Source organism: Eurosta solidaginis, chromosome 4 (assembly GCF_040869045.1).
Source record: "Eurosta solidaginis isolate ZX-2024a chromosome 4, ASM4086904v1, whole genome shotgun sequence".
In the NCBI taxonomy this organism is placed as follows: Eukaryota; Metazoa; Arthropoda; class Insecta; order Diptera; family Tephritidae; genus Eurosta; species Eurosta solidaginis.
This window is the reverse complement of record NC_090322.1, coordinates 246,068,198-246,095,463: the sequence shown is the minus strand read 5'-3', so window position 1 is coordinate 246,095,463 and position 27,266 is coordinate 246,068,198. Positions and strand designations below refer to the sequence as shown.

The 27,266-nt window shown below is 35.9% G+C and overlaps 1 protein-coding gene across 1 annotated transcript; it reads left to right on the top strand.

The window, feature by feature from the left end:
• The first annotated feature begins 20,127 nt into the window (after positions 1-20,127).
• tth (toothrin) lies at positions 20,128-22,558 on the top strand. Its single transcript, XM_067785426.1, has 2 exons — positions 20,128-20,922; positions 20,978-22,558. Exons 1-2 carry the CDS (start codon positions 20,618-20,620, stop codon positions 21,861-21,863), a joined length of 1,191 nt encoding a protein of 396 aa, XP_067641527.1. The 5' UTR covers positions 20,128-20,617; the 3' UTR covers positions 21,864-22,558.
• The last annotated feature ends 4,708 nt before the right edge of the window (positions 22,559-27,266 follow it).

The following is a 27,266-nucleotide window of genomic DNA, read 5'->3' as shown; positions in this document are numbered from 1 at the left end:
CTGTTTTATCCTCCTCTTTCTTTTATGCTCCCTTTTCCAATATGGAGATTTATCGAGTTTGGCTTTTTTCCTTACATAACATTTCAAAGGTTGTAAAAATTTGCTAAATAGTACATACCATTAATTTTCCCTAGCTACTACTCTAAAATTCATGTCCGTATTATGAGGGCCGTGAAATTTTTGTTGTTGTATTACTGACTTCACCTGTCTGATTTTTGTGCGTCATGCGTGAAATAATAGTTTAATAAAAAATGTGTCTTTAAATTTCAGTTGTCAAAAACCAGTAGTAAAATCTAGGAGAATTCAGTACCAGGTGTTGTTATCCTAACAGCTGATTGTTTCTTCTTGATTATTTTCAATACAATGCCTTGCACTTTAAATGTTAATCGCAAGGCGAATCCATACCAGGTGGTGTCAAAGCGAATTCAACCAATTCGCCGTACAGAAGAATGTCAAGTCAAAAGAAAATGGTTGTTGATTTCGATTAACTGACATGTTGTTGTAGAAGACGTTGTATGGAAAATAATCAAGAAGAAGCAATCAGCTGTTGGGATAACAGCACCTGGTACTGAATTCGCCTTGGTCAATCGGAATCAATTAACATTTTCTTTTGACTTGACATTCTTCTACACGGCGAATTGGTTGAATTCGCTTTGCCACCAATTGGTATGGATTCGCCTTAAGTAAAATATTTCAAAATCAATGAGAAATTAGACAAGGCGAATTCAGTACCAGGTGGTGTTATCCCATCAACTAATTGATTTTTCTCAAGGCGAATTTAGAGGTAGTGTTATCACCTTAGCTGATTTCTTCTTCTTGATAATTTACAAGCAACGCTTTTGTACAACAAAATGTTCGTAAATCGAAATCATTGGTAATTTTCTTTCGACTTGACATTCTTCCAAGGCGAATCCATACCAGGTGGTGGCAAAGCGAATTCAACCAATTCGCCGTTCAGAAGAATGTCAAGTCAAAAGAAAATTTTCATTGATTTCGATTAACATATTGTTGTACAAGGCTTTGTATGGAAAATTATCAAGCAGCAGCAATCAGCTGTTGGGATAACACCACCTCTACTGAATTCGCCTTGCATTCTTCTGAACAGGGAATTGTGTTGTGGTTTTTAAACACTCAGGGCTGTCATGGAATCCAATTGTTGTCGGAATCGGATTTAAAAACGACACAAAAATTACTTTGGTGTCATGAAATCCAATGTTATCGGTTTAATGTTCGAATTGGAATTAGTGTCGGTTTTAGGCATAGATGTTAAGTAATGATTAGATAATGCTAATGATTGCTTATTAACCTTCATTTGCGAAATTCTCTAATTCATTAAACAATTAGAAAGGTTCACCTAATTCCCATTAGATAATTGAAATTTTTATTCTAATGGTAAATCTAATTGCAATTAGTTGCCATTAGCAAAAAAAAATTGGTTTACCTTTACAATTAGAAATCTAATTGACTTCTGCTAATGCAATTAGATATTTAATTAGCTTGAATTAGAATCAATTACTTTGATAAAAATAAATTTTTTTCAAAGAATAATTGAAGTGAACGAATAATGATATAAATAAATATAAATAATTGATTCTATTTCTAACAATTTTTAATGAATTAGAGAATATAAACCAATTGCATCAATTGCTAATTCTAATTGAAATTTAACATGTATGGTTTTAGGTGTCACAGAATCCGATAATATCGACTTTGCTATCGGAAACAATCCAATCAGTTAAATTCTGTTGGATTTCATTTTTTTCTAGGCGTATTTCTCTTGCAGTTGAGTATTTTCTAAAAATGTAAGTAAATAAAGGTTTATTTTATAAATATAAATGTAAATTTACATATGTTTTCATTCTTAATAGGGGAAAACATAACAATTCAATGCAAAACAGTATTTTGACTGAATTTATGGAGAAACATCCAGATATTGCGAAAGGCTTCACGAAGCACATCATCTAAAATCGTTGACACCGTGCTTCTACCTACACTCATGCTAGAATCCTTGCTAACTGATCTTTGATAGGGTCTTTCAGCTAAAAATCGTAACGCAGCTGCTAGTTGCAGGACTGGCAGAACTTTCGAGCGAGTTAAGCGTCCTTCAAAGGTGTCCAATATCATTTGAAAAGCCTCTTTGTTTGTGCGATAGTATGCAGTTACATATACACTATAAATATTTAGAAACCCACATTAAGAAAGATTTTTAATTAAGCGCCAAATACACGACACGAACATTTCCGCGAACATTCCCGTTATGTCATGTTTCTGCGACCTTTTCTGTCGTGTATGGTGGTGTTTGCCAGTTCGCGCAAATGTTCGCCAAAAATCAAAATATTTTAAATTTTGGCGAACATTTGCGCGAACTGTTCGTGCGTGTATGGCGAAATAGCTCATAATCGTAGTAATTTCTGAACGGAACAGGAGCACATTTTTTGTATGAATACAGATTAGTTTTGGAACACTCCTATACTCACAAAGGAGTATTCCTTACATTATTTATGGAGTACTCGCGTTTTTGAAGGGTGGTTTTATGTATACATACTATAGTATAGAGAAATACCATGAAAAATCGCGAGCACTCCATGCATGCATGTATGGAGTACTCGCTATGGACCAACCGAGTACTCCAAAATTAACCACAATTCATACAAAAAATATGGTCCAATTAACATTGCGATGTCCTAGGACTGGACCATATACTCCAGCTCCACATTACATCAGAGTAATCCATGGAGTACCCACAGTCCAATAAACATCGTGTAGTGATTACAATCGTTAAAAACGAGCAATGATCGGCTTACAATGTGCTCGTATAGAAACATGAGTTGGTCCATTGCTGCATTACAGTGGAGTATAATGGTAAGTACTCCAGTGGACCACATGGTCCAACGATTTTTGCAGGGTATTAGTTTCTTTATTCACGCAAATGCTAAATAACATAAGAATATTCGTAGTAAAAAATATAAAAGTTGTATTGCCCCTCTTCATTTACCTTCATTTTAAATTAAATTCACTCCGATAATTCTTTCCGACACAATTCCTCTTTAGTACTTTGGCATATGATCCTCTGTGGGTGCTCCATGGAGTACTACAGTGAAAGTACTTTGGAAAGTACTCTCACGTATGTACTCTATGGATACTCACAAACAAAGCGAGAGTGGGATCACCTACTCCTCTCCTAGGACATCGCAATGTTAATTGGAGCACATTTTTTGTATGAATACAGATTAGTTTTGGAATACTCCTATACTCACAAAGGAGTATTCCTTACATTATTTATGGAGTACTCGCGTTTTTTGAAGGGATGCTCAGACCAACGACACGCCCCTTAGGCATAGTGTACAAGTACAAGTGTGTTGACTTCTTTCTGAGAGGCACTCGCTTAAGTGAGCATAACGGGAAAATCTGGGTTGCCATTGCTGTTTCGGTTGAAAACGGTCAATTAGGGTTCTGTGCAGAGACGTAAAAGATTGAAACAGGGTTTATGTAGTCACAAAAGTGTTGCTCCTGTTCCACAGCATTTTAATTTTATATCATGGCGAAAAGTGTTCAGTTCAGAGTTATTGATTTTCATTAAAAGTTTAGTTCATTGTGGAGGGTTACTCCTTTAAGTGTAAAAAGCAGAGAAAACGTAGAGTTTTTCAAATTATTGTCAAAAACTTTTTAATTTGAATTTCTGTACCCAAGTTCACTATATTTGTGTAACACAAGAATCTGGAGGTCAATTCCTTAACTATGAAAAACTGAAAATGTACACTTATTGAAAATTCATGTGCACACACAATTTACACTTTGAATTTAGTTATGTTTTTTTTTTTTTTTTAAGTTTGGGGTTTGTTGGCCAGAGAACTTGTCTCCACACGCCAGGTATTTCCTCTTAGATAAATTATATTCAGATTAAATGATTTAATGGTTTACTCCAAGTACGATAAATTTTAAGTTTTTCAACTGTTTTAATTAATTTTTTGTCATGTCGATTCCCTCACAATCCGCCAATTTGTTCTCAACCGCATGAATAACGTCCTTTTATAACACGCGGTTGAGCTGTGGGGAAACGAACTTGACGCGACGACGTTAAAAAACGAAGTAGTTAGTTATGTTTTTATGCACAAAATTTTGAAACTAAAAACAAAATTTTCATTTGTCAGAAAAAATTAATAAAAACAGCCTAATGTCAAAAAACCTTATCGAAATACAAACTGGCTTGTTTGTTTTTAATGAACTACGTTGTATTTTTCTTGTATTTCGTTAGTTTTTTAAATATAATTCACACACTTATACCAGTACTGAAATCTTATTGGATCCCTCGACAAAAAGTATAAGAGAAAATACAAGAATAGAAAATAAAGTAGTGTCATATAGAAGTTTGATTTGTTTGCACACAGACGCTTTGGTTGTGTTACATTCATTAATTCATCTGTCGGGCGAAGTATCGAAAAATTTACATAAATGCTTTGGTTGCATGCCTACGCTTTGACAACGCCAGACGAAAAACAATGAAACGCCGTACGTTATCTTTGCTTTGAAGCGACCAAAGCGTTTATATAATTTTAGCCGGAGTCATTGCTGCCGTATGTCGTATCGCTGTATCCGTATCCCTAAAGTAATCAGCTGTTTATCGTTACGACGGTAAACCAAAACCCAATTGGTTGGCTACGATACGGTTACGACCTTAGCGGCACCAATAATCGATTGCATTGATTCTCATAAGGTTGGTCGAATCAGCTGTTAAAAGGTTACCGATACGGTTACCGATAAAACACCAATGTCTCCAGCTTTTGCCCTTATGCATTTGTGTAAACAGCCTTAGAAGTGAAATGTTTCCATGTTACACCTGTGGCGCTTTATATTTTGACTCTAATTTAAATAGATTCTGCTTTCCGTATGTTTCCGCATTGTTGCAGGCTATTTCATCTGTAAATACTACAAAGTTTTATTAAACTATCAAATGCAACTCAGCTTGAAGTACTCTTGCGTACCAAAAATGCAACTCTAGACCTGAGATGTGCATCAGGTGAGCGATGCTGTTTGTAGTTTTAACGTTTATCGCTTAGCTGACAATTGTATAGGTACACTATGCCCTTAGGCCGCTTAAACTGAGATGAGCAATAAAATTTTATGTTATCGAACAAAGTGGCAAAGTTAAACTCTAGTCAACTTTAACTAGAGTTTAAACTCGCTCTGAAAAACCTGGCGTTAGTTGATATAATATTTGAAGTAAAACAAGTTCCAAAAAAAATTTGTTTTTAATGAAGTCAAAATATCGGTTTTGCGATGCTGAATTTAAATATACATATATGGGAATAGAAAGGGAGTTCAGTACCAGGTGTTGTTATCCCAACAGCTGATTGTTCTTGTACAAAAATATGTCAGTTATGCGGCAGTTACGAACGTACGTACCAAAAACGTGTCAGCTGACACGACCTATCTTATGAGTGTGCAATGTAAACGAAAACTCACCGACGTGCAACGCCCGTACATACGTAGCCCGGAACGTAGAAATCAAAACAATTTTGATTTTTTCCGTAGGAACGTGTCAGCTGATCGCTCTCTCACTAGACAGAGTTGCCTAGTAAACTTTTGTACGCTAATTTTTGACCGTTTGCAATTTTATGCAAAAACACCTAATTAAAGTTTGAAAAATTGTAAAACAATTCGAAATAATTATGTAAAAGTGCTGATTATAAATATGTAATCTATTTATACTTATTTAATATGTATTCCGGCATTTTACAATATCAAAAATTAAATTGGAAAAAGTTGATGTTTACATAAGCATGCATGCAAACTGGCCAATGGCAACAGTGCTTTGTTGTAAACAATACACACACAAATATGTTATGTACATGTACACAGATGCACACATTGATTCCTACGGGCTTGAGAGTTCGGTCAAACGTGCTTCGTACGACAAACGCCCGTACGTACGGCACACGTCGGTGGGTAACTGCCGCATTAATCGAAATCAATGAAAATATTTTTTTGACTTGACATTCTTCTTCGCAATGGCCTCTTGCTAAGGCTATCTTTAGGAAAACTAAGTAGAAAATAATCGCATTTCTTTAAAAAAGCACGATTGAGTCGATTGGAAATGGAATCGAAATACAGCTCAAATTTTTCTCCTAATCGGTGAGTAAATAACTGGATTCCTATAATAAACTTTTCCCTTCGATAATCGGTATTTAGGAAAAAAATTTATAGATGCCAATTTTTTTTTGCTAGACCTATAACCATTGTTTACTATATAGTTTGGCAGCTTAAATTGAGGTTATGTTGCGAATAGAGTGGAAGGCAGTGAAATAGGCAGTCGAATGACATATAATGAAGGAATCGTGTTCGGAGTTTTTTCAAAGTTAAAAAAAAAATGATAAAAGCTTTAATATAAATAAAAATATTGTTTTAATAACAACAAAAACGCCTTATATGTTCTAAATTCGTAAGGATTATCTCACTTTAAAATTTGAGCTAAATAATCTAAAGTTTTTTTTTTAAACTGAGTCGAGAACTGTGCGTGTGAACGTGCGAATTTTCACCGATCAGCTGTTAGTTGCGCCACTTGGTAAGATTTGCAATGCCTTTAACCATCTCTAATGCGCCAGTTACTCACGAACGTACGTACCAAAAATGTGTCAGCTGACACGACCTATCTTATGAGTGTGCAATGTAAACGAAAACTCACCGACGTGCAACGCCCGTACGTACGTAGCCCGGAACGTAGAAATCAAAACAATTTTGATTTTTTCCGTAAGAACGTGTCAGCTGATCGCTCTCTCACTAGACAGAGTTGCCTAGTAAACTTTTGTGCGCTAATTTTTGACCGTTTGCAATTTTATGCAAAAACACCTAATTAAAGTTTGAAAAATTGTGAAAATAATTCGAAATAATTATGTAAAAGTGCTTATAAATACGTAATCTATTTATAATTATTTAATATGTATTCCGGCCTTTTACAATATCGAAAATTATATTGGAAAAAGTTGATGTTTCCATAAGCATACATGCAAAATGGTCAATGGCAACAGTGCTTATCTGTAAACAATACACACACAAATATGTTGTGTACATGTACACAGACACACACATTGATTCCTACGGGCTTGAGAGTTCGGCCAAACGTACTTCGTACGACAAACGTCCGTACGTACGGCACACGTCGGTGGGTAACTGCCGCATAAGGTGTCACCATGGCGGAACGATACAAAGTGGCAGCACGGGACAGCTGATTATATACCTTTTTTATTTGATTTGATACATCAACTTCCGGCGCAGTACGATTTTGACGTTTGTCCATCGAATTTACAAAAACAAAGTACATGGAATTTTTATTTATATTTGTAGGTATGTCACAATGCTGCCACCTTGTATCGTTCCGCCATGGGTGTCACCTCAAATTTTTACGTTTCGCTTTTATTTCGTGCTTCCATTAAGAGATGACACTCTGGAGATGGTTCATGGACTAGGCAAAAAGTCGCCATCCCTAAAATTTTTTCATACGTCGTGTTCCAATGAAACGTTAACCAGATACGGATAGAGATTTAAATATGTTAAAATGTTAAATCTCTACCCGTATCTGGTTTATGTTTCATTGGAACACGAGGATAATTACCGATTATCAAAGCGAAAAATATTAGTATTAAGGGCCCATTACTGATACTTAAGCGGGAGTCATTGGTGCCGTATGTCGTATCGCTGTAGTCGTATCCCTAACGTAATCAGCTGTTTATCGTTACGACGGTTAACCAAAAACCAATTGGTTGGCTACGATACGGTTACGACCTTAGCGGCACCAATAATCGATTGCATTGATTCCCATAAGGTTGGTCGAATCAGCTGTTATAAGGTTACCGATACGGTTACCGATAAAGCACCAATGTCTGCAGCTTTAGCATAGACTTGACTTGACTTGGCGTAAACTTGGCAACTTAGCCAGGATTATACTCCACTTATTGACTTAAATGTCAATTTGTATGACAAAATGTCAAAAAGAAATGGAAACAATCAAAATAGAAAATCAAAATTCAACAGACTTCTAAGTCAAGTTAAGTGTTGCTAAGTTTTGAGTAATCGGTAACATGCAATGTTCATTTAACAGAACTGTAAGTGACAGTTCTCAAGTCAAGTCAAGTCTATGCTAAGTATGAGTAATGGGCCCTTTAGTAGCTAAATACTCAAGTGAAAAGATAAACTTGTTATAAGTAAACAAACTCACGTTGTATTCCTTGAAAAAAGTTTCAAAAAAGTCGATTAATGTGTAAGACCACGTTTGCACATGCTTTAATCTACAATTAATCGTCAATAGATAATCCACGCATTTACATATGTGCCATCCCTGGAAAACAGACGCAAGTTTTAGCGTTTCTCTTTTGTTTTGTGCTTCCAATTAAAGCTTCGTCGCATAAGCAGTTTTTCATACAGATGCGTTTAACTCAATCTTATGCATTATGAGTAGATTGCATGTATTTTTATGGAGAAAGGTAGGTAGGTAGATTGAACTGGCCGGTCCATGAGGACCTCACATAGACTGATTGAGTCCATAGTGTTACCAGAAGTTTGTTTTAACGACCAAACTGAAAAACACTATCAAAAACCAGGACATAAGTTATAAAATAACTCCGTCCTCTTGGCAAATACTAGAAGCTTCCTAGGACTTAAGCCACTTGCTGCTTCTAGATCTGACAGCTGTATCACTCCTAATAGCTGGAGTCTTAGCCTGAAAAGTGCAGGGCACGAGCACAGAACGTGATCGATCGTTTCCTCCTCCAACCCGCACTTCCTACATCTGCTATCACTGACCAAGCCTAGTTTAAAGGCATGTGACGCCAGCAGGCAGTGTCCAGTCAGAATACCCGTCATGAGTCTACAGTCCTCTATTTTTAATGATAGGAGCAACTGTGTTAGTATAAGGTTGTAAGACCTACACATAATCTTCGACACTTTACAGCCCCGCGCTTGAACCCACGCCTTTCCCGCTTGGTCGATCATGTGCACCTCTCGACTTCGCTTAATCTCGCCCAATCTAATTGGGACATCTACGGAGCAAGCTTCAAGGGATGCGCCCTTTTTAGCTAGTTCGTCCGCTTTTTCATTCCCATCTATTCCCATATGCCCTGGGACCCATTATAGATGTATGCTTCTTCCTGTCCCGATTCTCTCCAGAGACTGCTTACACTCTAACACGCATTTAGATGCTGTGCTATGCGAGATTATTGCCTTAATTGCTGCTTGACTGTCAATATAAAAGTTAACACGGTTGCAGCTTAAGCTATTCTCTTCCAGGGTTTATACTGCTTTGGTTACGGCTAATAATTCCGCTTGGAAAACGCCACAGTAATCCGGCAGCCTGTAGGATCTGCTTATTTCCGGATCAGCGCAGTATACCGCAGACCCTACTTCTTCCACTACTTTGGAACCATCGGTGTACACATGTATCGCCTCGTCCGCCATTTGCGCACCCTTGCGCCAACCGTCCACCTCTATTGTGGCCTTAAGATCTCCCTCGAAGCGCAGATAGGGAATCATGTAGTCTGTTCGTCTTGTGATTGATGACGCTATACTACTATGGCCATATGGTCGGCGCTCAAGCTGCCCCGAAGCACCGAGCCTGGTTGCGGTCGTTAACGCTTTGTTCTTTGCTGCCAGGTCTACAGGTGGGATGTGCAAAATGGCATACAGTGCAGCCGTCGGGGTTGTTTTCAGGGCTCCCGTAATGCTAAGCATCGATAGTCTGCATACCCCCTCTAATTTTTTGAGGTATGTTGTTTTTTGTATGGCTTTCCACCAAACAAGAACTCCATAGTATAGAATAGGGCTTACAATCGCTGTAAAAACCCAATGAGAAAGAGAGCGCGATAGGCTCCACGTACACCCCAGCATTCTTTTACATGCATAGAGTGCCGTTGAGGCCTTCTTGACCCTCTCCTCCACGTTGAGCTTCCATGACAGCTTACTGTCTAGGATGATTCCTAAATATTTTGTGCAAGGTTTCTCCTGTAAGGTCACCCCTCCTAACTTAGGCCTGGTCCAATTTGGGACATTGTACCTCTTTGTAAACAAGACCATATCCGTCTTCTCCGCATTGACTTTCAATCCGACATTAGATGCCCTGGTATGAATATCGCGAAGCGCCCGATTCATCAAAGAACTAATCGTTGGAAGGCACTTTCCACTTATGACAATTGCAACGTCATCTGCGTAAGCCGTAAGTTTTACGGGTCCCTCATCGAATTGCCTGAGCAGTTGGTTGATGACCAGCGTCCACAGCAGAGGTTATAGCACCCCTACCTGCGGCGTGCCCCTGTCCACTGATTTCGTGGCCTAGTACAATCCCCATTGTGATGTAATCTTTCTGCAATTTAACATGCAGCCGATCCATCTGATTAAGGCAGGATGTACTTTAATGTAATTAAGACCATCCATAATCGCCCATTTTGCAACATTATTGAAAGCCCCGGCAATGTCCAAGAAGACTCCTAGAGCATACTCCTTATATTCCAGGGATTTCTCTATGCTTATTACCACCCTATGTAATGCGGTGTCTACCGACTTGCCTTTGGTGTACGCATGCTGTGTTGTGGAGAGCAGCTTTTCATCCACGTTGGACTTTATGTACACATCTATCAGCCTCTCAAAGGTTTTGAGCAGACATGATGTTAAGCTAATGGGTCTATAGTCTTTGGGATACACGTGACCGATCTTCCCCGCCTTTGGTAGAAAAGCTACACGAGCTGTTCTCCAAGAGTGCGGTACATGATTCAGTCGTATGCACCCATCGAATATTATTTTAAGCCATTCTACGACCGCCCTACTTGAGACTTGTAGCATGGCCGGGAATATACCATCTGGGCCCGGCGATTTAAACTTAGAAAACGTCTTCACTGCCCACTCGATCTTGGTATCGGTCACCAAGCCCGGCACTACTAGCTCCGTGATCGAAGTGTGAGTGATGTCTGCTGGCTCCTCTAAACCGTCTCCCGATGGGAAATGTGTGTCGAGAAGCACCTCAAGGGATTCCTCACTATTACGTGACCATTCCCCGTTCTCTTTCTTTATTAGTCCCTGGACTATGTTTCCCTTTGCTAGGACTTTTTTCAACCGTGCTGTTTCGCTGGAGCACTCTATGTCCGTACAGAAACTTTTCCATGAGTTTCTCTTCGCCCTGGTAATTTCACGCTTGTAGATCCTCAGTAGATCCCTGTACTCGTCCCGACACGCATCGCTTTCCGCAGTCTTTGCGAGCTTAAACATTTCTTTTAACTGTCTTCTTAGAAGACTCAGCTCATTGCTCCACCATGGCGGCTTTGCTTTTCCTCTGAATCTTCTTAGAGGGCAAGCTTTGTTATACGCAGTCATAAGCGTCCTTGTTAGGAATTCATTCGACTCCTCCAGTTCCTCTACATTAGCAACCTCTTTGGGTTGTCCCAGTTTTGTTTCCACATGTTTCTGAAATTTAGTCCAGTTCGTTGACCTAGGGTTTTTAAAGGTTTTTCCCTTCTCTACCCTCTTTAGGGGGATGTTGAAGCTGATATACGCATGGTCGGAGAAGGATGGTCTATCAAGAACCATCCAATCATACCTTGATATATCACGCTCGGAGCTCAATGTAATATCCAGAACATTGCTGGATGTTGGACCAATGTATGTAGGGACATTTCCCCTGTTGGCTATCTGCAAATTGGTTTGCAGGATGTAACAAAACAGAGATTCGCCTCTCTCGTTCGTATCTGCTCTTCCCCACGCATTGTGGTGCGCATTTGCATCTGCGCCTATGACCAACCGCCGTTTGCGCCCTTCCTCCTGTACTAGCCTTTTGCACTCCATCGGTGGGACCTCCGCAGCATGGGCCATGTAGCAGGACGCCAGAAAGGTAGATTGGGCGACACTGGCGCCATCTGACATGAAAATGTTGCCAACTTGCAACTTTTGTTGCCAGCAAAGCATAAGAATTTGACATTTGCCTTGGCTAAGGGTGGTGGCACAGCCCCACTCGGTGGTAACTTTTCTAACATTTTCGCAAACTGCAATGTAACAAATGAATACGACACAAAATATGTTAGCAAGTATTTTTGTTATATAGGGAGAATGTTTATAACAGTCCTTTGTATGTGAATGGGCAAGAGGAAATAAACTTCCAATTGCCAAGTCTGAAGTTTCTTCATATTTATAAACGCAACATCTTGGTTGATTGTGGCGATATTACTGGAATGCATAAGCTTGTGTTAAACGCATCTGTATGAAAAGTTTCAATGTACCGCGGTCATTAGAGGTGGAACTTTTTCTATGAAAACAGGTCGCATCTCTAAAATTTGTTCATAATTACCGATTATCGAGGGGAAAAATTTATATGGGAAATCTAGTTATACAATTAACGATTAGCGCCTCGATTCTGAGAGTTATCGGTAAAATAGTTCCCAGAACATTATGTAACCGAATATCGTTAACAGTTCTTTTATCCGCGATTCTGGCCCAAGTGGTAACGCTGTCATCACCATAGTGTACCTATACAAGTGTGTTCACTAAGCGATAAACGTCAAAACTACAAACAGCCTCGCTCACCTGATGGAAATCTCAGGTCTAGAGTCGCATTTTTGGTCTAAACGACAACATTTTTGACTACCAATCGTCTCGACTTTTCAATTTTTCAATCATTCGGCGCATTCGGTAATGGTATCCATTTTGAATTCGCTGTCATCCCGAATCCAGCGAGTGCCTGTCAGAATGCTTGACAGATAAGTCAACACACTTGTACTTGTACACTATGGTCATCACCGAAAAACTCACCAGTGCCTGTGGAGAAATTTGAAGGGTAGTTTTCTTCGCATCCACTGTTGCCATTTTGGTCCATTTGGACCAAAAATGGTCCCTTCCATCCCCATTTGGTCCGCTAGTCCCTTTTCTTAAATTTTTTATCCTTTTTAGGCAGTAGCCACGATTGGTACTTTTCTTTCTTTTTCACTCAGGTAAAAATTCACAATATTGCCAAAAAATTCGCCACACTTTCGTTAGCTCCCATATAATTTTGAATTTACTTCAATGGAACTCTCACCATAAAAAATTGCTCAGTCAATAAAATGTACCAGAACAATAACATTTCACCTAGGATATAATTTATGCCAGGCATTAAAAAGAAAAGTGTTGGCAAACACATTGCGGTTAATTGTTGATAAAATAACCGACTAATCAAAAAAACTCTTGTTTCATAATAATATTAATAACGGCTAGATATTTCGATCTGTTATCAAGCACTATGTAAATATATGAAAATAAAAATTGCTTCTCGCCTAGCATAGCTTATAGCGAGCACTCTGCCGTGAGACTAACACTTTCAAAACTTATACAAGTAAATTCTATGCATTACTTCTGGTTTGGCACGTTGATATTTAAACCTTTCTCACCCAGCTCAATGAGTTCAAGGAATTCCAGGACTATTGTGGTGTTAAGCCACGCAAGGTAATTGAAAACTAAGTATCTTGGCACAAGAAAATTTTAACTCGAAGACAGAAGGAAGCAAATACAAAGGTGATTTGATTTCGGAAGAAATGTTTTGTAAAAAATTATTCCCGTAGGTGCTAGCAGAACCATGAGACCCGGGATCAAAACTCACACTTACTGAATCTAGGCTCTGATATGAAGTTTAAACGTTAAAGGAAAAAGAAAGCATCTATAAAAATAGCACTAACAAAATTGCCTAGTTTCATTTATGATTTACTGAGTTTTCCACATACATAGTTCGGCAACACCAGAACGCAAATTTCGAACAATTTCTTACTAAAACCTAACTGCACTATACATATTATTGCATTGCAATCAAACATAATGCTAGAACCAAGAGCTTTGTGATCAAAACTTGGTTCACAACGTTTGGTTGGTGAAAGACATAGACTTATCATATGTCAAAATATAGTACCATTTTTAGTTGCATCCACATATTTTCGTTTGTTCAGCTTGAATTAAAGGAAAATCTTCACTATGTTCAGTAAAATTTTATATGGAAACATCCTAAAATTTTGTATTTTATACTAAAAAATAAGACAAAAATTTGGTCCTTTTTTCGATGAATTTTGGGCCCAAAAGAATACATGCTGTGGCAACCGTGTTTGCTTTACCAAAAATGTCTCACTTGTAGATACGAGGTTACCCTACAAGAAACGCTGATAGTTTTACTAATACACTCACACTTGTAATTGACAATGCTGATCCTGCGATGACGTAAACATTGATACTCAAATTTATGTATGTTCCTTTGTTCGCTCACGCATGTCCGCATGTTCCCAACGACAGCCTATAATCATGAAAAAGGACTCAAACTGGGAAAGCTTCGGACACCTGGTACAGAACAAAAGAACATACAGCAGATACCATTATGCATGAGAGACAGATACATAATTCTCAATGGAATTTTATGTATGCGAGAACAGTTTATCCGATTTAATCATGTTGTCACTACTGACTGTCATATGACAATCAAATGATTATCACGGTTGTTTTGTTATTTTTTAAATTCCGCCACTTTCAACCGACGAAAACCATATAAAAAATAAGTTTAAAAAATGAAAAAGAGAGCATTTCAAAGCTCCATGCTGAAAGAAAAAAATCGAAAATAATATTAAAAAATACAAAAGCTGTCGGAATGTATGGGGCGCACTCAAAAAATTGATACGCGAAAAATAATAGTGGTTAGTGATGATTCATTTTTAAATGTGTTTCCGCGTGAGGAAAGCGCTCTTCTGCTGTTTTGCTATTTTCTGAATTTAAATTGAACATTCTGAACTCGAATTCTTATAAAACTATTTATTTTAAACAAATAAGAAACACGTATGCTTTTATCACGTACAAAATTAAAAACGTAATGAAATAAAGTAAATGAAAAGCAAAAAGCATTGTTTCATTTTTGGCGGAATATAACAATGGTTATTTATGATAGTATAAGAGTCAAACCTGATATCTACAGTAAACTATCATTTATGACACTTTTTGATAGTTAGAGTGTCAGCACTGATCCAGGAAAAGGAATGAGAGTGAGCAGTACGGCTATATAGTTAATCAGTAGGCCATGTTGGTGTATAAGAAGGAGACAAAAACTCACACGTACACATTTGTTTACATCACATTTGCGCAAGCCCCTTAAGTTTGTGATAGAAAGTTTGTATGAGGCGCTGATCGTTAGGTTGACATTGCTGAAAGTACATAATGTAAACAAATTTGTATAGCAAGAGGCAACACTTTTTTACTATTATCTTTACTTATTTGCGCTTACAATTCTTTATTTTTCAGTTCTTCCTTTTCTAAACAACAGCTGTTGTGTGGTTGTTTCGATGTAACCACCTGCTTTTGTGGGTAAAAAATTATCCGGCTACTTTAGCGGGTAGAATACCAAAAGGGTGTAAAAGTTGCTACATGATTTCGTTACCGTGGTGAAGAATGTTGTTACCACACTAAAATCGGGGCGTAGGAGTTAAGTACAAAAATTAAGTTAATCTCTTGATACGTAAACTAGGTCTTTTATTTATTTTATTAAATCGGTAACTATGAAGAAATTTTAGAGAGGACGGCTTTTCCTCATATACAAAGAACCACCTCCAGAGTGTAATTTTTGAATAGAAGCATGAAATAAATGAGAAACTTGAAAACTCTAAAGCTAATAATCTTGTTCTTAGGAATGGGACATACATATGTGAACACCTAGGTTATCAATTGTGGATTTATTGTTTATTAAGACAGATGCACAAATCACACCCAGAAGATTGCGCATTTACGAGTTCAAAATGGGTTCGTTCTGCGCATCTACGTCACGCTTGACTGCTTGAGCGAATGAAAGAAAGAGAGAAAAAAACAAGAGCTAAAGGAAAATACGTAAAAATTCTCTATAAAAACAGCTGATCTTTTGTTTACATGCGCAATGCGCAATCTTGTCAGTGTGATTTCTGAGACAGATGCAAACGTGGTCTTAGACATAGTTTACATCTTAAGGGATTATATTCATTTTAATACTTACACCCTGTTTACATATATAGGGGTTTACTTCATTTTCGTACTTAATTCCTAATCGTTAATTATTTAACTAGATTACCCATATAAATTGCCAATTCGATAATCGGTAATTATGATGAAATTTTAGAGATGGGTTTTTTTCCATAGAAAAAGTTCCACCTCTAGAGAGTAGTCAATACAATTATAATTGGAAGCAAAAACAAAAGAGAAACGATAAAACTTCAAATCGTAATCTAGTTCCAAGGTATGGAACATATGTAAACGCATACATTATCTATTGAGGATTTATTGTAAATTAGGGCATATGTAAACGTTATCTTAACTTCCACAATGTTAACTAAATAACTAATAAGTCGCTGTTTACAAACAAATACTTTTGTTGCTGGAAGTCATTACTTGAAGAAGAGGTGGTGAAGAGAAAAGTGGACAGGCACCGAGTCGCTTGTGCTCGGCAACTCGCTTTGCGTTGTCTTTCTTCTTTCCACAAACTCTTTTCTCTGCAATATATATTTTAAAATTACTATTTGTTTTGCATTTTAATAATTGTTTTTCGATTTTTACACAAAATAATGAATATTTCGTGCCTTTTTTTAAATTTCTGAATGAATAAAAAAATTAAAAAAAAATCAAAAAATTGTATGTGGAGAGTTGCACACTCCATTTACACACAGCAACACCAAAACAAAAATTTGCTATAGTGAACGTAAAAAATATGCATTTGTAAACTCTAGTTAACTGTAACTGTAGTTTAACTCGGACTGAAAAATTGGACCTAGATTTCTCGAATCGAAAATCACTCACGCAAAAACAATCAAAATTCAAAATTATCCATATCTATCGGTATATCGGTTCATGCAACTTCCCCGCAAAAATTGTTGGATTTCGTGTTCCATTTTCTTCATGTTGGAGTACGCTAACAATACTCCCATGGTTCAACTATATACAGGTTGGCTCATCTGTAAAGCAGCAAAATATGTCTGTTCAAATTGTCAAAATCTGTGTATTGGTGTTGTTGCGAATGGTATGGAATGGAAACATAAAACTTAGCAGTTTTTGTATGTGTAAGTAAAATGTTGCCAATGTGTTGGTTTCATTTTGAGTTTGCCATCTCCTTTTGACAATCCCTTCGACCATGCAATGACATAAATAAAAACAGCTGATGAGATGAGCCAACCTGTACATAATTGAACCATGCAATACTCCTTTGCAATGCGTTTGCGGACCACCATCAGCCGATCATCGCTCGTTTTTTAACGACCGTGATCACAACACGATAACGATCGAACAGGGTTGCCAAAATTAAAATATTGCATACAAATAACTGATGATAAAATTTTACTATGGCAACTCTGATAAAATGCAACAGCGCACTGGTCTTATGTATACGTACTATAGCATAGAGAAATATTAGTTTCTTTATTCACGCAAATGCTAAATAACATAAGAATATTCGTAGTATAAAATATAAAAGTTGTATTGCCCCTCTTCATTTACTTTCATTTTAAATTAAATTCACTCCGATAATTCTTTCCGACAACACAATTCCTCTTTAGTACTTTGGCGTATGATCCTCTGTGGGTGCTCTATGCAGTACTACTAGTGATGGCTCGATATTTCGCTATTGGTGATTGCATCGCCGCTATTGACAAATCGCTAATAGCTATAGCTATTGCAATCCAAATATATCAGTGATTGGCTATTTTCCTTCATTCGATTCTTTTGAATGACAATCACCTCTGGCAGAATATCGCCAATAGCGATTATAGCGATTGGCGATTTTCCTTCAGCATGAAATTCTAATACTAATAGCAGCGATGCAATCATCGATAGGGAGATATCGTTCATCATTGCTCATCTGTGTGCTTTACTTTCCGAAACAGCGAACGGAACAAAGCAAACTTGTGCAACAACTAGAACGACGACATTGTGAAGTCGGCTAGAAAAGCAGCCACGTGGTTTGGGTAATTTTTACAGACAAGCGAAAGATCGAACTCAAAAATAATCAACGCAAAGATCAAAGAGACCGCAAGGCACAACTCATTCAAAAGCAATTATCGAAGTGCAGAGGTATATAGAAGAAACTGTAATTGCACGAAAAGTTGATCCTTTTTTATGGTGGCAGAAAAACAATTACAAGTATCCCAATCTATCTCCTATAGCTCGCGAAAAGTTGGGGTGTTTAGGAACATCGGTTCCCTGTGAAAGACTTTTTTCTCAAGCCGGCCTTATTTTAAGCGAGAGAAGAATGCGCTTAGATGATGAAAAGCCTAAAATCCTTATCTTTTTAAACGCCAATCATAAAATATAAAATTCGTTATATTTTGATTTTATATTTAAGTATTTATAATAAAATAATTAATATTTGTCAAAATATTAAACAAGCAATATAAGTTTAAACTTTAATTTCATGAAATGTATAAAAGAAATGGAATGACTGAATTTTTTTGTTTTTAATTACACTATGTGACGCCAAATAGACATGGGTCTTTAGACTTGGCCTAAGATTGATTGCCTGTGTTATTCGTAAGTTCATACTTCTAGGCAGTAGCCGTTAACAGTTTTATAAAATTTGTGTTTTTGATGGTAAAATAAAAGAATTATAGAAACATATATCACTCGTCTTATTGTAAACAGATTAACTCAAAATTTAAGGTTTTTGGGAGAATGCAATTCAAGATTTCTCATATGGTTTGTATATGGTTGAATTCTCCGGCTAATTTCTAGGGCACTGCAGTGGGTGGCTAATTTTCTGCTAAAGAATATTTTTATAATAGTTTGAAGAATTTGCTATATTTTTCCTCTGTATTTTTAATTAAAAATTGATTCACTTTACAGTACAAATTTTTGCAGCCAAATACAACTTTCAGAATAAATTCATACGGAGTATTTCTGAATACATCGGTGTAGTATAATATAGTAAATAAATCATGATTTTATGGTGTTACATATACAGATTTATTTCGGGTTGATTCATCTTACATTTAAAAATCAAAGCATTTTCAATTAACAAAATTATAAAACAAAGATGCATATACATTTATTTCAGCTAGTTTCATCTCATTGAGTGTAATACGAGTCTGAACATATTGCCGTCAGCCAGTTAATAATATATATCATAACATCTCAGAAAATTAGAATTTCACATTATATTAGTTTACAATTAAAGGTACATACTTTTTTCTTTTTATTCCAATTTTGGTTCATATATTCTAATAAAATTTAATTTAGTATAAATTAATGTATAACATTCAATCTACTCTGGTAAAAAGAGTTAAACATTCATTTTTTATATACAAGTATACAAATAATTGCAGATTCGCTTATTAAAGATAAATTAAAGCGATCGCCATAGCTGTAAAAAATAGCCATAGCTGTAAAAAATAGCCATACCTATATTCACTGATAGCTCAAAATCGCTCTTCTGTATGGAATCGCTTGTTGAAATAAATCGATCGCTATAGCTATAAAAAATAGCCGATATTCAAAAATAGCCATATCTATTTTCGCTGATAGCTCAAAATCGCCATATCGTCCATCACTAAGTACTACAGTGAAAGTACTTTGGAAAGTACTCTCACGTATGTACCATTGTTTACTATATAGTTTGGCAGCTTAAGTAGAGGTTATGTTGCGAATAGAGTGGAAGGCAGTGGACTAGGCAGTCGAATGTCATATAATGAAGGAATGGTGTTCGGAGTTTTTTCAAAGTTAAAAAAAAAAACTGATAAAAGCTTTAATATAAATAAAACTATTGTTTTAATAACAACAAAAACGCCTTATATATTCCATATACATAAATTCGTAATGATTATCTCACTTTAAAATTTGAGTTAAATAATCTAAAGTTTTTTTTTGAAACTGAGTCGAGAACTGTGCGTGTGAATGTGCGAATTTTCACCGATCAGCTGTTAGCTGCGCTACTTGGTAAAATTTACAATGGTATGTACTCTATGGAATACTCACAAACAAAGCGAGAGTGGGATCACCTACTCCTCTCCTAGGACATTGCAATGTTAATTGGAGCACATTTTTTGTATGAATACAGATTAGTTTTGGAACACTCCTATACTCCCAAAGAATATTCCTTACACTATTTATGGAGTACTCGCGTTTATTGAAGGGTTGTCACATAATAATTAGAAATGTCATAGCAAAAGATAAATGGGGAAATTTTACGGAAAACGGGTAATAGAATGGTTAGAAGTGAAGAAAGTAGTGCTGAAAAAAATTATAAAATTAATTGTTTTACGAAATTAGTTATTTTATAAATAAATAAAATTTGAAATTAAACAAATAGCTCCATTAGATGTTTGCGGAAATAAAGTTGTTTCGGAAAATATAAATATAAGCAAAATTAAAGGCATACGGTGATTCGGCACGGTAAGAATGCAGCAAACTAAGTAAAATTATAGAGATAAGAACGAATGCTTAGACCAACGACACGGCAACAGCCAGCTCACACATCAACAGTTGCTGCCATTGGCTGTAGCCACCACTGCAACCTGAGCGGCTTTGGAAAACGTATGCCGACAAATTAAATTTGGCTGTATATGTTTGATAAATTGTTAAGCTATTAGAAGCTTGAAGGTGGTTGTTTACGGTACAAACCGCACCCAATCCCGCAATCATGTCCTCAGCCGTAGATATACAAATCGTTTCGGCACCAAATTTGGACAAAATCGAAAATTTTTTCAAAGATGCTTCATATCAGGAAACAATTGAGTTCAGCGCTAATTTTAATACACGCTTGTGCGTGGAACGTCGTCACCGATTGCCATTTTTTGATCCACAAACGCGCGTGGCGCAAAACCACTCACACTTGTTCATTGACAAAAAACAACGGATGCCAGGCTTTCGACAAGGCCAAATTTATACATATCCCGCACAACGTTGGCGTAAGAGTCGTCGTCAATATTTGAATAAAATGTATCGGTAAGACAATTATCAGTTAGGCAGTTACATTAAGTTCACCTATTTATATTTGTAGTTTTCCTGATCGACCATTTCAAGCTTTGCGCAAAGATTATGAGACCAGTGGCGCAATGAGTTCAAATGCCGGCGGCACAGCATCACCTTTAATTGGCGTTAGTTCTACCTCATTACTTGATGCCGATTTCAATGGTACTCTACTAGAGGAATCACTCTCATTAGGCGCTGTTGGTGGTGACACATCCGACAGCAAAGATAGTCAACAACTAGTTGTACAACAGCAGCAACAACAACAGCAGCCAACGCACTCGCAACAAACTGTCAAAGAAGACCTCTCTAAAGAATGGTTTTACGATGATATTGAGATGCACGAATTAGATGCCTTAGAAGATCCTAAATCACCTGCTGATGATGAATTCGATTATGATCCACGATATGGTACTAAAAAGCGACGAAAACGACGTGCTAATAAACGTAGCACCGCAGGAGCTGAAACAGAAGCTGGCACAAATGCACCATCACGTCCGGGTCGACGTCGTGGTAGTGGACGTGGACGCAACTCAAAAGTTACTGTTGCTGTCGCTGCAGCTGCAATTACTGCTGCTATTACCTCTGATGCATCGATGTCCGCGTTTGGTATGAATGATGGTAGTACTACGAGCTTAGCTGGTGATATTGCAGCAGGCACAGCTACAGTAACCACACCATCAACAACAAGCACAGCTACTGGACGACGGCCGCGTGGAACTGGTGCTAAGCGTGGACGACGTCGTACCAAAGGGAATAATTCAAATGTATGTGATCCGCCCAGTCCGAGTTTGAATAATGAGCCACCGTCCTTTGAGAGTGCTGCGGCTTTAGTTGGTGCATTCGGTGATTTTTCGGGTGTGGGTGGTGTGAATGATGATCAAGATGATTTAAGAAACTATCGCAAGTTCCTTTAACAAAAAGGTAAAGAAGTTGACAACTTAAAGAAGCAAAGGACGCTGTGCGTAAAAGCGAAAAGGAAATCTACTAATTGTTTATTGTTGGATATATAAAGAATTGACGATTGATTTATGTAGTAGTATATACTATGTTTTTGGGTTATTTAAGCTCCATAGCAAATCAATTTCGCACACAATGTTTTAAACATTCACTTTTATATTGTTTTTCCTCTAAGTATCTAGTATAATTTTAGTATATGTAGTACTACAAAACCCTCTTTCTATAGTTAATATATGTATAGTTCAGTGCTCTACGCGAAAATGTTGGACGATGCATGAAATGAATAATTTTTTTGTTTTTAAAACACTAGTATGGATATATTAGGTTCTTTTTTTTTTTGACAGACACATGCATTTAAAATGTATACCAAAGCATAAATTTTAAATTTTGAGCAAGAACAGACCGATTTGAAATCAATTTTAAAATGATGTATACCATAACCGTGTAGGTTATTATGTAAGAACGAATAGAAAATGTAAGCGTTTCACAAATGTTTAAATTTATATGAATTCTATAATTTCTTTATATGAAGGTTACAACTTGCAATATTAAAATTCTTATCATTATCTTATTAATATTAAATGCATGCCTGAAATGTCTTCTCCATAGAGAGTTGTAGGCCAAGAACCAGTAGTTGTAGTGAACATACATACTGCATATTAAAAAGCTGGAAAGGTCCATGCGTAATTCGAAACTCAGCCAGGATAAAAAAATCGCTACATAAGGACATTCAAATATTATGATTTGAACATATAAAAAATCCATTTGTTATAAATAAACGTTTGCCGCTTTTTGATAGAATTAAAACGTTGGTCAGATAAAAATAATTTTTTAGTAATTATCGTTATACATATAAGTTCCAATACTATTCTGTTGTTGTTGTATTAACGACAAATACACTCCTAGAAGATTTTGGAGAGTGTTATCGATGTTGGTGGTACGTTCCGGTAACAACCATTCTCAATTCTTTTGGGCGCAATATTTTTTTTGTATTTTCAATTTCGAAAAATTTGATTCGATTTCGTAAATTCTGAATTTTAATTTTGGAAAGTGTCTGTTGGACTTCAGTTAGAACCTTTTATTTTAGTACGCTTAGTAGCCCTTATCCTATTTTCTGTGAATTTTGGAATAAATAGTAAAATTCGAAAATCTAAAAGATTGAACTTGTTTAAAACCGGCGACTTCACCGATAAGGCTTCATGCGAATCTATTTCTTACGCCTTGCAAGTGTATATATCTACTATATCTTTGTGAAAGTATGTCTGTATGTATGTTTGGACTTGCAGCCTAAACCGCAGAATGGAATCGAACGAAATTTTGCCATGGCATACCTTGAGTGCGTCAATCTATGGTAGGCTATATAAAAAAAAGTTTTCGACAAGGGGGCGTGGCACCTCCCATACAACTGGAATTTTTCGTAGTCAATATATCTGAAAGTATTAAGGCTAGACAACTGAAATTAGGTGAGTGGTTATATGAGACCAATCCCTACCCCCTCCAGAAAAACTAGGTATAACGAAAAAGGGGACGTGGCACCTCCCATACAACTGGAATTTTTCGTTGTCAATATATCTGAAAGTATTAAAGCTGAAATTAGGTGAGGAGGTATATAAGAATAATCCCTACCCCCTCGGGAAAAATTGGCGATAGCGAAAAAGGGGCGTGGCATCTCCCATACAAATGGGGGTTGGGATTAGTCTAATATATTAGTCTATATAGTACGGCTTTTATTTATACCCGAACGACGTCGGGTACTCTTCTAGTATATATATATATATATGTGACACGGAATCATAAAACTACCATATTGTGCGAAAATACCGTTCTCCACTTTTTGAGTGATTCTATCTTTCGTTGTTTTTTCACAAATAATCGCATTGAAAGTCAAATAGACCACAAATACGATTTTTTGATCCATGCGCCACCTATCGGAGTTTTTTTCTTATTGTATTGTCATCGGATTCTGAACTATATTCCAAGTTTCAAGCTTGTAGCTTATCGTTCACAACGGCCAGCCGCTACACAGAATGAAGCTGAACAAAAACTTTAACGCGTTTTTCCCGAAAACTTGTTTTCGCACAATAGGGTCGTTTCATGATTCCAGGTGACATATATATTTTGGGACAAACTTTAACTTCAACTATTTTACTTTCACCCGATCTCTTAAAGAATGGTTTGGTCTAATACCCAGAAAAAAATTTATATTGCAGTATAGTGCAATCGTATAAACTAGATTTTTTTTTTGTTAAAACCTTCTGCCTGGAAATCATTTTTTTTGTCCCGAATGAAAAAAAGACAAGGCAATATCAATATAAAAAAATATCCGAACATTTTTGTACGGAGCGCCCAGAAAAAAATACTGTGGAAAATTTGCTGTTGGAACATTAAAAATTTAACGGGTTAAAATTTGAAATTAAAAATATTTCCAAACTGAATAATAATAGTAAAATATGTTCGGCTAACCGAAAACATCGTTAATTATCCGTTTTATCCGGATATAAGATATGCGGATAGAAGCATAAAACCAAATTCTTAACGTAAAAACTATGAAGAGCGAACACATATGAACCAGATAAAAAGAAACTGAATCAATATCAAGCAAATAGCTGTATTATTCGTGTTATCCGTTCTTTATCCCTAAATCGTCCTGATAACAAACTTAATAAATATCTATCGCCAATCCATATCTGTCGTGCTTTATCCGTATTCTAAGTACTTCATCGGCCCTCAGCAAGATAGTCGAATATATAATTAGTTCACGTCTTGAAGGAAATTATGTTTGTTTTCCTTAAACATTTTATTTTCAATATCGAATTCACGTGCATGGTGCTGTTTTTAATCAAATCGATTAAAAAGATAAATAATTCAAAAAAAAACTTATATTAGCCACTTATACGCATTATCTATATTTTCGCATACTGTCGTAATTTGATCCGTTGAAATACAGAGACCAGAGACCCAGCCCTTATATCTTATAGCAGCCAAAGTTTTAGAAATTGAGTTATTTTTTTTTTACCCATTGAGCAGTGCTTAGCAGATTTTTTATAGAACTACATTAATTTGATATTTAAAAATACACGGATACGTATAGACATATATTTCCAACATAAAATAATATCTTTAAACCATTTAGATAATCAAATTAATCGATTATACCAGATATTCGTGTTTTCCGAGTTTTATACATATTATCCGAATTTTATCCGTATTATCCGAGTTTTATCCGCGTACACGTGAATAGTTTCAGTAAAAAATCTCTGTTTTCGTTTTAGTTTTTAATAATTAATTTGAAACTATTATTTTCCTTTTTACAAATGTACTGTAATTATTTGATTAAAACATGAAATTTGTAACAATCTTTTAAAAACGCGTTTGAAAATGATGTTAGTAACTGAATGTACAGCTATACTGACATACATACATACATACATGTATGCTATATGAATTTCGTTCAAGTATAAAAATATTTTACAAATATTCATTTGCATGGTGAGTTCTTAAAAATATAATTTGTAGATATACATATGTATGTATGTTTAGCTACAAATGTGTTTTTTTTTTTCTTCTTTTCAACACCGCAAAAATGATCGGGATACAGCTTTCATTTATCCGGCATTTATCCAAATATGTAAAAATCAATTTAATCAAATGCACTGTGAAGAATTTGCTTTCTTAGTTCTTGCTTTGTACATTTACACTTTGACTAAGGTTTTTTTATCACCTTGAATACTATGATGCTAATTTTAATTTCGAAAAAGAATTTTCCAATTTGCAAGACAGCTGAGCAATCCATGATTTAAAAAATGTTAAAATCAAAGTAAGTAAATCTTTTTAATTGATATTAGAGAAAAATTACAAAACATGCACATGGCGATGGCTACTAGGACATGTTTCTGAATTTCTCGTCTTTGTCAGCTAGATTTTATGGAGTTGAGATTTGAGCTCGAAATTTCTAACATTCATACTTCGTACTAGTGTAAAGGCAGATGCCTCAATCCAGTCAGCTATATGGATTGCCTGCTGCACGCTTTTGTAATTAGTCTCTCAGTATTGCCTTTTCGTTGCTATTTCTTTTATACACAATTAGGTACATATGAATACTATATGTTCATTATCCAAATGGTGTGAAATATTTTTTTTTAGGCGCGTTCAACAGAACTGATTAGTACCACTGGATTTTTATCAATTTGCAATGTTCCGCTGTTCACCAGTATATCAACATGTAAATTTTTTTAGTTATTAATGTCCGTATTCTATCCAAGAGGTATACGAATGTATGTATAATGTCCCATATAGTGAGTTTATGAGTATGTAATAGTAATCCAATAGGTAGAGGTTAGGTATTCATGTTATCCGGGAGTTATCCGTACGCACTCTGATAGCAGATAATCGAAAGAAGAAGACATTTAGTTTGTTATTAGTTACATTCGTTTCTTGTAACCCGGTTTTTTGTTTTGTAAAATGCTTATTTTAAAATACTGGATTTTTTTTTCAACTAATGCATATACTTAAGTGTTGAATATTTAAATAAGTGTGCGTGACTTACATATGTACATATATTAAAATAGTATATTATACATACATACACTTGTAAATGTATTTTGTTTTGTACATGCAAATCAATACGGTTGTATTGTAAAAATCTTGTTGTATGGACATACATACATAAATATGATCTATCCTTTATTGTTATAGAATTTTTATCATAAGTATCTACATGTATACAGTAACATGAATTAAACAAAAAAAAAAAAAAATACTTATGCTGTATAAAACTAATCAATCATACAAATTTATTATGTACATAGCCCGGTGGTTAATAACAAGAGCACATCATTTTTTGATCCAAATTTAACAGATATGTATTTGTTAAAAACTGCACTGTTTTTAAATATACAAAACACATCATTCAAATAATCGAATTAATGGATATTGATCAGTTTTTCTTCTTATCCTAATATGTGACCCGGTCTATGAAAAGGTGGCTTATGACTCCAAAAAATTTTTCCACTTTTTTTCTGGTTTCGATAGTTTTTGAGACGCTCTTTCACGCGGTGAAAACTAGAAAGTCCTTGCTTAGAAGTGTACTAAAAATGTAGAGAAAAAAGAGCACAAATGAAAGACGATGAAGTCTTTGGTTCCTTCGATGCCACTTTGGTGGCTGGTGAAGCATCCTCAAATTTTTTTGATAGCATTTTTTTCGATGGCAATGGAGCCAAAATATCGGTCAGAAACTGGTTTGTGCTTTGCCTTTTGGGCATGACTGTTCATAATGCAAAAGAAAAACTACTAAGAAACTGAAGAAATGTATTGTATATCTTTAACACTTGTTTCTCGCAATTTCTTTTTTGAGTCATAAG

Excerpts from the sequence above, each read along its gene's own strand:
- tth (XM_067785426.1), top strand. The coding sequence starts at position 20,618 with ATGTCCTCAGCCGTAGATATACAAATCGTTTCGGCACCAAATTTGGAC. Across the intron at positions 20,923-20,977 it reads TATTTGAATAAAATGTATCG|TTTTCCTGATCGACCATTTC; the intron begins GTAAGACAATTA and ends TTATATTTGTAG.